The sequence below is a fragment of the Equus caballus genome, chromosome 28 (genome assembly GCF_041296265.1).
Source record: "Equus caballus isolate H_3958 breed thoroughbred chromosome 28, TB-T2T, whole genome shotgun sequence".
In the NCBI taxonomy this organism is placed as follows: Eukaryota; Metazoa; Chordata; class Mammalia; order Perissodactyla; family Equidae; genus Equus; species Equus caballus.
Window position 1 is genome coordinate 44,262,080 of NC_091711.1, and position 12,533 is coordinate 44,274,612.

The following is a 12,533-nucleotide window of genomic DNA, read 5'->3' on the forward strand; positions in this document are numbered from 1 at the left end:
AGCTGACGTAAGAAATTTTCAGCTCAAGACAGAATGGCAGAACTGGGCATGAAAAAGAAACTTTTTAGATGAAATATCAGGCACACTGGCAAAACTGGCCAGGTATGGGCAAAGTGAAAGTTTAGAAAACTCCCCGGGGTCACTAAACCACATGGCACAGTCATAAAAACCATGCTTTCCAGTATTTCGCCTGAGTCCAGATTTCAAGTTCATTATAAGTTAAAAAAAAAAAAGAAAAGAAAAAAGGAGGGGGGCAGAGCAGGAAATAAGGGTTCCAAGGCCAATCTACCAGTAGCTGATGTGCGCCTTGAGCAGGCAGTGAGCTATAGCAGACCCAGTCAGGGCTCTGGAGCCGCGGGGAGGACAGTCACATGCCAGCACTGACCCTCACTAGCTCTACGACCTCTCAGGAAAAGAAGACACGACCTACCTCTCAGGTCTGCCAGGTGGACTTTGAAAAACAAGTTAAAATCTTGGACAGAATCTAGTATATTGACTTTGGTTTGTTTTTTTTTTAAACAAATGCTAGCAACCTTTCCTATCTGTATGAAGAGAAGGTCGAACTCACCAGAAGAAGTCCAACTCTAATTTCTCAGTCTAAACAGATGTGATTTCAACCACATTCCATTCCACTTTATGAAAATAAAAACAAAAAAAGTATACCACTAAAAAATTATGGAACCTAAAAGCCATGTCTCCTGACATCTAACCACCTTGGCAACTTTCTCTCACATACATACACACAAATTATCTCTGTAGAGTAAGTTTTATAGTAACTTTTTCCTCCTAAGTTATAACACAAATGTAAACATACGTGAGTGCGATTAACTCCTTACAGCTTAAGCAACTAGGGTTTTTTAAATCCCACACTAAATACACGGTTATAATTCAAATACCAACATAGAATAAATTGCTTGTTTTGAGAAACTTCAAATAATTAATCTGGGTAGCTGTATAAATGTTTCTACCTTTTAGGCCTAATATTAATACACAAGAAAAAAATCTACCAGCCCATCCCCAAGTCAACATTATGAGTACATCTCCCAATGCTAGGACCCTTTCTGAAACTGTTTGTACAGACGGAATTAAAAAGCGATCTAAGAAAGGCGTACTATACCACATTATGCACGTGTCCTTCAGGCATCACAGTTCTAGGAATTTAAGACAAACAAGACCAACTTCTAAGGCTGGTCTAGAAGGACTAACCAGTCAAAAGCACAGCCTAAGGCCCTCACACACTACAAAATCAGTGAAACTAATTGGGGTTCTTCAGCATCTGAGAGGAAGGGTTAAGGAATATACTGGGGACACAAACAATTAGTGCACCCTGAGGTGACGGTTAATTCCACTAGAGCACACCATTTCACAGGAGATCTTATGGACCCCTTTATCCCTACTCGGAGAATCCTGAAGCTGGAAATTTCAAAAGTTAGCCAAGCGCCAAACATCCCTTTAAAGAACTGTAAATAAAATCCTCCACAATCCCCCCGCAGAGAAAGATCTTAGAACTCCTTGGAGCCAACCAACACACAGACCCAAACACACTTACTCTAGCCACAGTTCCAAGTCATCAAACGTTCTCTGAAATCTTTTCCTGATAACTTCTCACACAAGGATTAAAAAAAAAAAAAAAAAAACCCACCCCACAAGGTGCATTCAGCACAGGCTAGAATATAACATACTTTCTGAGAAGCACAGGACAGCATCTGGGACTCAAGGAAAAACTGTACCCTGACCAAGTTTTGTGCTCTGTTGGGGAAGGAAGAGACTGGAAACTAAAAAGTGAGACAGGCTTCTAGCAGCCGGGTAAGGCACAGCCTGCATTTCTCAGGAAGGCTGCCTACAGCTAAGAGCAAAGCAGAAGATAGGAGAGACAAAAACAAAACAAAACTACCCAAAACCCCTGTAATGCTTGACCTGGAAGGGAGCCTTCACTTAACAGATGAGGAAATCGGAGGCTTGAGAGGGTAGGGAACTCGGCCAGGGCTACAGTTTACTTGGTGGCAAAGCTGGAAATAGATTCCTGGTCTCCCAGGTCGGACTTCAGCGCAGTTTCCCGCAACACCAAGCTGCCACCCCATATAAGATGTTTTATAAAACTGTTCAGTGAGGCTGTTAACATAAGGGTCCAATTATCTTTCAAAGATATGCCTGTTAGATAATAGCTCGAAAATTCCATCCATTTTACAGCAGTTACCAGAGTCATCTAATCTTCCAGGGGTTCAAAAAAAAAAAAAAAGCAAGGAGGAAAAGGAGAAAAAAAAATCCTAATTTTGATCCGTCCCCTAAGGGCAAACTAAAAGGCTGCATACAGACAGGCAGACAGCGCTAGTATCCACAACCACAAAAACAGACAATAATCCCCACCCACAGGCCCAGAAGGCAGCCGCTCCTCGGCACCACCCCCCCGCCCCCCCAACTCACTAAATTCCACTCCCATCCCGGCACACAGGAGACCTTCCACCTCCCGCCGCCGCCAGAGCGGGCTGGGCCGGATCGGCCACTCTCCTTCAACCACCACTTTCCCCCAAAAGAGGGACGAGGAGCTCAAGAGCCTCAAGCCCCCAAACGAGCGCTCGCCCGCACACGGCGACCCCGGGATCCAGCACCCCCGCCCGGCTCACCGCGGCGGGGGAGGGGAGGAAACCCCACGCAGGAAGCGTGTCCTGCGCTGCGCTCCCTCCCCCCGCGCCGGGACCTTGCGCCCCGCCAGCCTGGACCTGCCCTCCGCCCCCCCGCGCAGGCGAGCGGCAGCCGCGTCCACATGGCTTCAGGTGTTCACATGGCCATCCCGGGCCCCGTCCCTCCCGCGGCAGGGGCGCGCTCCGACTCCCCGGCGCCGCTCCCGCTCGCCCCTCCTCGCCCCGAGCCGGGCCCTCCGCCCGCCAGGCTCGCCCCCTGCCCGCCGCCAAGAGGCCAGCGCCGCCGGACCCCCGGGGCTGCCTGGGGGCCCCGGGGCGGGAGGCGCTGACCCCGCCGACCCCCGGGCGCCGCCCGCTCACACCCGCCGCCTTTGCACCCGAGGCCACGACGAGCAGGTACCTCCCCCGGCGCCCAAGCGCGGCCGGACTCCCAGGCCGGACCGAGACCCCGCAGCGCCCCGACGCCAGGCCGGGCCAGGCCGCGCCTCTCTGCACCCCCGGGGCGGGCCGGGCAAGGCCATTCCCCTCAGCACCCCGAGCCCCAGCCGCGGAGTCGGGGGCGCCGCACTCCAGGTCGGGCCGGGCCAGGACCTCTGCCCTCGGCCCCCGAGGCCGGCCCCCCGGCCCGCGCCCCTCCCCCCGGCCGGCGGCGGTTACCTGCGGGAGCCCCCCGCCCGGTCCCGCGGCCTCGGCCGGGGGCGGGAGGGGAGGGAGCGGCGGCGGCGGGCGGCGCTGCGCGGGGTGGGGGCGGGGGAGCCTCCGCCGCCTCCCGCTCGGGCGCCCGGGCCGGCGGCGGGGCGGGCCGGGGCCGCGGCCCCTCGAGGCTCGCTCCGGCCCGCGCGCTCGCTCCCCGCTCGGGCGCGCCTCAGGGCGGGCTCCCCCGGCGGAGGCCGCGACCGCCTCGCAGGGGCCGAAAGCGGCTCGGCTCGGGGTTTTTTCTCTCCATTCTCCCAACACACAGGAAATAACAGAGCGTCAGGTGACGGCGCGCGGCCAATGGGGAGGCTCCGGGCCGCGGCGCGCGGGCGGGCGGGAGAGCGCGCGGCGGGCGGGCGGGGCGCGCGGCGGGGGCGGGGCGCCGGGGGCGGGGCGGCGGGCGCGCGCGTGCCCACCCGCGTGCGGCCGCCGAGGCCTGCGCGCGCGCAGGGCCGGGGCCGCGGAGACCCTCGCCCGGCCGCCGGGGTCGCGCGGGGTGCCCTCGGCGGCCGCGGGGCACAACGCGCGCGCCTCAGCGCTCGCCCAGTGCCATCTTGGCGCGCGGCGCCGGGCCGTCCTGGGAGTGGCCGCGAGCCAACTTTCTGGGGAGTTGGTGGCCCGGAATCTCTCCCTGGGATTTCTGGAGTTCCCTGGAGCCTCCGCCGGCAGAATCGCGCCTCTGGCAGCCTGGGGAGCCCTGGGGCGAGGGCCCGGCCTCCTCCCGGTAACCTCCTTCGTGGGGCCGGGAACGGGAGCGGCTCCCGCCCGCCAAGCGCCCTCTGAGCCCGGCAGGCCTGGTTCCCCTGTCGCCTCCGCCCCTTGGCGCCGCGTGTCCTTGGATGAATGACTTGGGCCCTCTCGAGCCTCAGTTTCCTCCGCAATAAAAGCGAGGAGCGGGGAGGCCCACCAACCTGGCCTGTGAAATAGATGCTCACCAAATGCCAGTTGTCGTCGCCTGCGGCGGCATTAACAAGCTGCAGCGCCTGGCTGGCTGGACCCAGGGCCCAGAATTAATTTGGAGATAAGGTGGAGGATTTGCCGTGCCTAGACCTCAGGCCGGTTCCCAGTCTTCCTTTGCAAACCTCATCTATGTTTTACGGAGCAAAGGAATAGCTTGACTTTTTTTTTTTTTTTTAAAGAAAATCTGTCTTAGAACCCCCGCTGAGGTGTCTGTGCCATGTGACTCTCTGCTATCAACAGTGAGAAGGCCAGTGAGGGTGGGATGTGTTTGGAGTGTTTGTGATCCTGCCTCTAACCCACCCAGCAACCGGGCCAAATTCTCTCCCCACTCTAGGCCTCAGTTTCCCTTTGGTACAATGGGAAGGAAAGTTTGGACTAGACGTCCCTAATGTTGGCTAAAATTGCCGATTCTAAATTAGGCCCACATCTGCCCTAGATGTTAGGGGACTATGTGGCTTCCTTTTCTGAAGCTACCCAACTTGAAAGTGAACTGGAATTGGAAGAGTGCCTTGGGAAGCAGGTGGAAGCTGATAGGAACCAGGTGTGGCCTGGGGCCCAGACTTCAGTTTATTTGAGGTACACAGCTCCCCAGGGCCTGGCTCTACCCTTTCACCTCTCACCCCACCTAGCCAGGGACATTAACGCTTTGTCTTGCCTGGGGCCACCCAAGGAGGGTCCAGGCTATGGCAACACCTGCCCCCAACAAAGAGATCCGAGGCAGGGCTAGAGCTGGTCTTGACACCTCAGGAGGCTGTGGTTGGGGAAGGCAGTGATTTCTCCTGGCTTCTGTCCAATCTCACAAATTGGGGGCCCGCTCCAATGTGGGTCAGGGCTATACTTAGAGACTTGATTCCCCAACACTTCCTGCATGCCAGGTGGGGTGCCCGCCTTCCGGGGCTGAGCTGAACAGGCGGCCAGGCCCTGCCCTCCGGCTGTTCCCATTGTTCTGTGAGTTTCATTTTCAAATTCTTTGGCACCAAGACTTTAAAAGCCCAGTGCTGGCTTCTGCTTGGGTCAGGGCTGCAGAGGGAAAGGCTGGGGAGACTCTCCGCACGGACCATGTTTTCTGGACAAACATGGAAGGACGCAGGGGAGCTTCCTGAACACTGAGCATTGGGGACACCCTCGATTTCTTGAGAGAATTCTTAAAGAAAGACGAAGCCCTTTTGCTTAGAGCCTCCTGCCCCATCATTCTTTCCTTCCTTTTCCTTCTTCCTTAGCTCACTTAGGCCTTAGACTGGAGGACTGGAACGTGGAAGGGATGGTGACAAGCTGTGCAGGGCCTCATTCAGAAGGGAAAGAAGGAGTCAGCGTGGTGGCGCAGCGGTTAAGTGCGCACATTCTACTTCGGTGGCCCAGGGTTCACTGGTTTGGATCCTGGGTGCAGACATGGCACCGCTTGGCAAGCCATGCTGTGGTAGGCATCCCACATACAAAGTAGAGGAAGATGGGCATGGATGTTAGCTCAGGGCCAGTCTTCCTCAGCAAAAAGAGGAGGATTGGCGGCAGATGTTAGCTCAGGGCTACTCTTCCTCAAAAAAACAAGAAGAAAAAGAATGCAGACAGATGATCGGAGTCCAGGCTCTTGTGTGCTCCTACCTCCTGTCCTGAGACTCACCGTACAGCCCCCTCCCTAACCCTTCAGACTCTGTGGGATCATTGCCCAGCCCACCTCCACCTAGAAACTTCCCCAGTTGTGGGCCAAGCCAGCCTGGACCTCTCCACCCCTGGATCTCTTCAACCCTTTCCCTTTCAGTACCATTTGGAAAAAGAACATGTGTGGGTGTTATGGCCAACAGATTTGGGTTACTCTTGTGCTGTGTAGCCTCTGACAACTCACTTCACCTCTCTGAACCCTGGTTTCCTCAGCTGTAAAATGGGGATAATACGACCTCATTTATAAGGTGTTATGGGAATCTAAAGAGATCTGCATAAAGAATGCAGTAGAGTACCAAGCACCTATTAATAACAGCTACAGTTCTATGATGTGGACACAATGTGACACACAGGAGACTGAGGCTCAGAGAGGTTAAGTCACTGTCTAAGATCCCGTGGTGGCTGGAGCTCAATAACTGGGAGCCCCTCCTCTTTGATCACGTTAGTGTCTTCTATTGTTCTCTCCTTGTCTTATCTGTGTGAATCCTGTTTTTCCTACCACACTTTAAGGAAAGGACAGTAGATTGGTTTTTTTCCCCTCTCTCTTAACCCAGTCCACTCGAAAAATACTTATTGAACTGAATCGGTGGTTTCAATTCCAGAGGCAAAATTAATCCTTTCCCTCCTCCCCCAGCTCAGAGATGGCTTTTGGAAACCCTGTGTCACTCCCTTTATTACAAACTCCTCTGCCCTCCTCCAGGCGCCCGGGCCACTCCGGGATTACAAATGGAGCCTTCTGCCTCTAGGTCACTGATTCCGCTACCATCTGTCAGCACGGATTGATTGAGGAGACTGGCCCTGCTCGGCAGATCAGTGACTTGCGCGAAGCGAGCCGGGTGTCAGTGCCTCCAGCGGCAGGCGGACGTCCTTCCTCTCGCTCGCTGGCTCTCTTGGGCACACGTACAGCCCACACCTTTACCCTTCAGCCAGCCCCAGCTCTCCTTCCTCTCGGGAGGGGCCTCCTGCGAACTCCAGCACACGAAGAGGGAGGGCCTGCAATTCCTGCTCACGGTCCTCCAGGAGACAACTTACAAAAGCCTCTGGTTAAGAGTGGGAAACCCCCTCAGCATCCTGCGGAACTTGTCCCAAGCCAGGCACTTTCCCAACGAGAAGCGAAGTGAAGCGGATGGATGCCGAGAGTGCAAACAGCAGGGGTGGCCAGATCTTTTGTGGGCACGCCTTCATTCCACAGGGAGCACCTGCTGTGTGCCAGGCTGTAAGCCCTGATGGAGGAGCACAGGGGCTCAGAGTAATGCTTTCTGGGGCCGGATCAGGGCAGACTCTAAGGCTAAGGGGGTGGGGGAGGCTCCAAGCAGATAGCTGGGAAACACCAAGACTTAGCAGGGCGGGGACAGCCACCCGCTGTTCCCAGGAGGGACGTGCCCAGTGCAGGGCTAGGGGACCGAGAGACGAGGCTGCAGAGGTGGGCAAGGGTAGGATCCTGTGGGGCCTTGTACTTGTGACATACTTGGGAGGAACTTGTTTCACAGGGTCTCACAGTGACCTCTGCTCAGGAGGCCTGCCCCTCAACTCCACCCTCCACCCCATTCCTCCAGGATCGAAGTTGTGGCTCCCTCCTCAGCTCCCACTGTCACACTGGGCTATCTGTGACTGTGTCCATCTCTCCTACGGGACTGTGAGCATTTGCAGGGCAGAGACACCTCTGCTTCCCTCGGGTCTCCAGCATCCTGTGCAGGGCAACCATGTCCATAAAGATGGTCATGTTAACGAGGACCATATAGCCCAGAGGAATCCAAGCTTACTGTGAACGGGCCCTGCGTTACCAACAACCCAATGAGGTTGGTACCATTATCACCCCACTTTACAGATGGAGCCACTGAGGCACAGAGAGTTTAAATAACTTGTCCCAAGTTACACACTTGGAAGAGGCCGAGCTGGGATTTGAGTCCAGGTCTTCAGAGGTTGCACTCTTAACCACCAAGCTTCCCAGCCCTCGGTAAACACTGGAAAGATGGATGGATGCAGACAGCTGGTGGGTCACCAAGTCTGCAGGTGGACAGCGAAAGAGACATGAGAGGAAGCAGGGTCAGCACCAGCCTCTCCCCACAGGGAACACGCCAAAGCCCTGGAGGCTGGGCAGGCGGTGGGTGTGGGGCTCTCAGACCCCACACTTAGAAAACCAGGGCCTGCCCAACAGGCGGCAGTTGCTGTGCGTCAGCGCCCACATCTCCCCACAGGTGAGCAGAGGGAAACCAGATGCGACACAGCTGAGTGACTGGGGCCTGCAGCCTGGCAGCACAGGAGATCACCCCTCAGCCCGCTCAGCACCCCTGCCCCTAGAGGCTCACCTCTCCCTGCGCAGCCCCTGCTGTGGGCACCCAGCCTGGTCCCACCAACGTGTGTCCTTCAGCAAATCCTCCAACGGCTCTGAACCTCAGTTTCTTCATCTGGAAGTTGGACTGCGTGAGAGGAGGGGCTGAGTGATCTGCCTACCTCCAGGGAGTCTGGTCCCTTATCTGGGTGACCCTGCTCATTCCTCCCCACAACATTATGAGGCAGGGATTGTCATCTTCATTGTACAGTGCAGGAAATGCACACACAGAGAGGTTAAGAGACTTGCCTGAGGTCACACAGCTAGCAAGCATGAGAGCTGGGATTTGAACTCAGCCTTCTGGCTCCAGAGCTCCCACTGAGTCACTTACAGCACTACAAAGAGTTCAAATGCAGATGAAAGGCTCTGACAATAGTATGGACAAAAGCACGTTCTAAGCACTTTACCTGCCTTAACTCACTTAATCCTTCCAACAGCCCTAGGAGGTGGGTACCATTCTTACCTCATTTTGCAGATGAGGAAACTGAGGCACAGAGCAGCTAGGAAGGGCAGAACTGGAAGCTGAAGCCAGGCAGGTGGGGCTGCAGAGCCCCTGCCTCCCTTTATCACGAGCTAACAATAGGGAGGTTCCTTTCCACTGGGATTATTTCTGCTTGAGAGCTCAAGACTTTTAGCCCCATCCCTGTCTGGCTCCGCAGGAAGGCAGTGCCGCATGCTGAGGCATGCTGGGAAAAGACTTTGTTCCATCCTGTTTTGTTGACATGCTTTTCATTTTAAGCCTGAAACCCAAGCTTCCTGTGAAGAATTCAAACTGCGGAGAAAAACGCGGCCATGGTCCGGCCACCACTTCCTGAGCCTCCAGGGTTCCCTGTGCTTGGGGCTCCATGTGTGTCGTCATGCTTAACCTTCACAACTCCCGGGCAGCCCCCACTTCACAGCCGAGGGGACTGAAGCCCAGAGTTGCTAACAGGAGGCCCAAAGCACGCAGCTGCTAAGTGTCAGATCTGAGACTTGGCCCAGGTCCTTCTTGAGAATCCCGGCTCTTCTGGCCACATCAGCTGTCCCCCCATGGGGCACGGAGGGGGCTCTTGGTTGCTGGGCTTTGATGGAAAGGTTTCCTCTCATCTTCTGCCACAGACTGGTCCCTCAGTGCCACTCAGAAGGCAGCAGGACATGGGTGTGGGGGTGTAGAGCTGGATGCTGCCTTCTCCATCAGGGGAGCTGAGACGAGTGGACAGCGATGGTCCCCCCACTCTGTCTCTCCCTCTAGTGACTCAGGAATGGCTGCCCTGCCACCAACGTGATTGCCTTCTGGAAGCAGTCACACGGTGTGCGGCTCCTCATCCCTGCCCTGCAGCTCCCGGTGAGCTCTCGAGGATAACTGCCAGGGCTCACATGTGATTCCGGGGAAACAGACAGCAGCAGAGTCAATGGATTCTCCAGCTCCCAGCCGGCTCTCTTGACTGCAGCCTCTTTTCCCAGCCCACCCATCCCTGCGGCATACTCACTACAGCTGCCCAAAGCCGGCTCTGACCCTATTCCGCCTGGCTCAGACGTTCTCAGTGGGCCCCAGGGGCTTCAGAATTCAAGTCGATTCTCATGCACCTGGAACGCAAAGCCCTGGTCTGGCCCCAGCTCACCTCTCCAACCTTCTCCCACATGTCCCATTCCGCCTCTGCCAAACCAAACAAGTTGGGTTCCCGTCGTGTGCCTGTCTGCTCCCCGAAGCAGGAAGCCCTTCCCTCTTCCCTACACATTGAAATTATACCCTCTTTCAAGTCTTACTCAAATGCCACCACCTCCATGAAGCCTTACCTTAAAACTCATCATAAATTCATTCGACAAACATTGATTGAGCCCTTATCATATGCCAGGCATTGAGCCCAAGGGTGCTTACAGTCCCATGGGGCCATTAGAGAGAAAATTAATCATCACATAAATAATTTGGTAACAGGTGTGATACATATTAGTAAGAAAGCATGACAGGTGCACAGAGGGTATATAATGGGACCTTAGGTCTTAGGAATCCAGGACGTTTGAGCTGAGACCTGAAGAACAGATAGAAAGTAGCTATGTGATGAGGTTAGAAGAGAGCTCCAGGCAATGGGCAAAGCATGAGCAAAGGCCCTGAGGCAGGAGGGTGCAAGTAGTTCTCCAGGAGGGGAACAGAGGACAGTGTACTTTAAGTGAAATGAGAAAGCGAGAGATGCAGCTGAAGCAAGACAGTGCACGCTCCAAAGGCTTGGGGACTTTATCCCAAAGGCAAAGGGGGAGCTGCTGAAGGATTCCCAGCAGAGGACACAAGTCAATATTCATGTATAAACGGCCCTGCCAGTTGCCCTGTGGCTGAGCATCTTGTGAAAAGCCCACCAGCTTTGCATCCAGCCACCCCAGAACCCTGGACATCATCGGGTGTGAAGTTTTCAAATCCCTCCTCTTGGACCGAGCTCTCAAGGGCAGGGTTGACCTCTGGCTCGCCCCCATCATGCCCGGCAAAGGGAGCTGCTCCAAACACATTTGTGGAACGAACTATCAGAGAGGAGGAGACACTTACCAGCATTTCCCCTGGAAGGGGCCAGGTTGCCTGATGGGCCTTCCACGTTCTCTGGAAATCACAAAAGTCAAGGGTTTTAGTGAGGCCACTACCCAGGGAGCCTTGAGAGAAGAGCCAGCATCCCACTGACATCCACGCCCAGGGTCCGCATCCAGCATGACACCACACAGGCATCTGCCCGGGACCATCTTGTGAATGACCAGAAGCAGAACCGAAAGCTCTCAACAGCTGCAAGGGGCTTTCGAGCTTACAAAGCACATGTCACACAGGCAGTCTCACCAAGGGCCAACCCTCTGGGGTGGGGACGGTTACTGCCCCGTTTTACAGATGAGGAAACTGAGGCCCAGGAAAGGGAGGGTCCCTGGCAAGTCATGGCAAAGCCAAGACCAGAACCCGACAATAGCTCAGGCTACTTATGGCCCCCATGGGGTTAAGAAAGCTTTCTAGAAATTTCTTTTTAAAATGTTTTACAGTGACATATTTCATCAGGATGTCTGTCACGCCAGCAGTGGGAGCCAACACACCAATTCTTGCAGACTGTTCCCCATGCACAGCAGATCCACACGCTTAGCCCTGGGCACAGGAGGGGCCTGAGTGCCGGATCCGTGGCTCCCCGGGCTTGGTGCAGGCACGTGACAGGTGCTCAGTACACACGGAGTGTTCAGGGAATCTGAGCTGGTGTGAGGGGATAACCACTGAGAATGTGTGCCGGGCACCATGCTGCATTAACTCAGGTCATCCTCACAACGAGCCTACGAGGTGAGCAGAATTATCCCCCTTTACAGGTGTGGAAACTGCAGCTCAGAGCAGTAAATAATTAGCCGGTGAGTGGCAGAGCCGGGATCTGAATCCACACAGAGCCCGTAAGCCACCCCATGCCCTGGCTGAGTGCCCCAGGCAGGCACCTCCCAGCAGAGGGAACAGCAACAGTGCCTTCCTCAAGGGCTGCGACCCCACACCCCTGATGGCCATCGTTCTCATGACCGACAGATCCTGTGTGGGCAAGCCGTGACAAGCTGGCACAGTAACTACCTCATCACAGGTTTCGTGTCACCCCAGTGGTCTCTGGGCTTCCTCACCCGCCCTGCCTGGTATGCGCCCCCAGCACTATAATCCACCACAGCTCCTTTTTGGTAGAGGTGGGTGTGAAAAAGAAAGAGCAGGCAGAGGCCCATGTGACCTTGAGCAGGCTCCCTAAGCTCCTGGAGCCTCAGCCTTCTCATCTGTAGAATGGGGACATTAACATCGCCCGCTGCCGAGGGCTGCATCCACAAAAGTGCTTAACCAGTGACCTTGCGCTAAGTGCTGTTTCCCTGATTCCAGCCTCAGGGGCCCTGTGAGGTGCAAGCCCTTGTCCCGAAAGCAGGCAGGCTCAGGGAAGGCGCCCGCGCTCCCCCAGCACTGATCACCTAGCACAGACACAGTCGAACTAGGGGTGAGTGTCTGTCCGACTCCAAAACTTGAGCTGAGCAGAGGAGGGAGAGCGAGTGTGTTCTCCGCTCGGGTCCTCCATAGAGCTCAGCCTCACACAGCCAGGGATGGGCTGGATGTGGCTCCCTAGCCCCATGTATGCCCACTCCCAGGGCACTCCCCAAACACATGGCATGTCACATGGTGTGGGGGCAGCCCCGTGCCCACAAGGGGCCTCCGGGGAGCCACTACCCTGCAGGACCTTCTCAGCCCCTACCCCAGCCCAGGCGAGGTGTGCTGGCAGGGCGGGAGGAGCACTGGG

General features: G+C 55.8%; 1 protein-coding gene across 12 annotated transcripts in view; it reads right to left on the reverse strand.

Annotated features, from left to right (window-relative positions):
- Nucleotides 1-12,533, reverse strand: part of TCF20 (transcription factor 20) — a 184,969-nt gene that overhangs the window by 93,037 nt on the left and 79,399 nt on the right. For 4 of the 12 annotated variants that reach the window (XM_070253765.1, XM_070253763.1, XM_070253762.1 and 1 more), the window contains one exon: nt 10,802-10,852. The exons of 3 other annotated variants lie outside the window; for them this stretch is intronic. In XM_070253765.1, coding sequence (XP_070109866.1) covers nt 10,802-10,807 — 6 coding nt within the window. In that variant the 5' untranslated portion in view covers nt 10,808-10,852. Of the gene's footprint in view, nt 1-3,299; nt 3,600-10,801; nt 10,853-12,533 lie in introns of those variants that run through there. 5 more of the 12 variants (XM_070253766.1, XM_005606701.4, XM_023631189.2 and 2 more) reach the window with 3 other exon arrangements.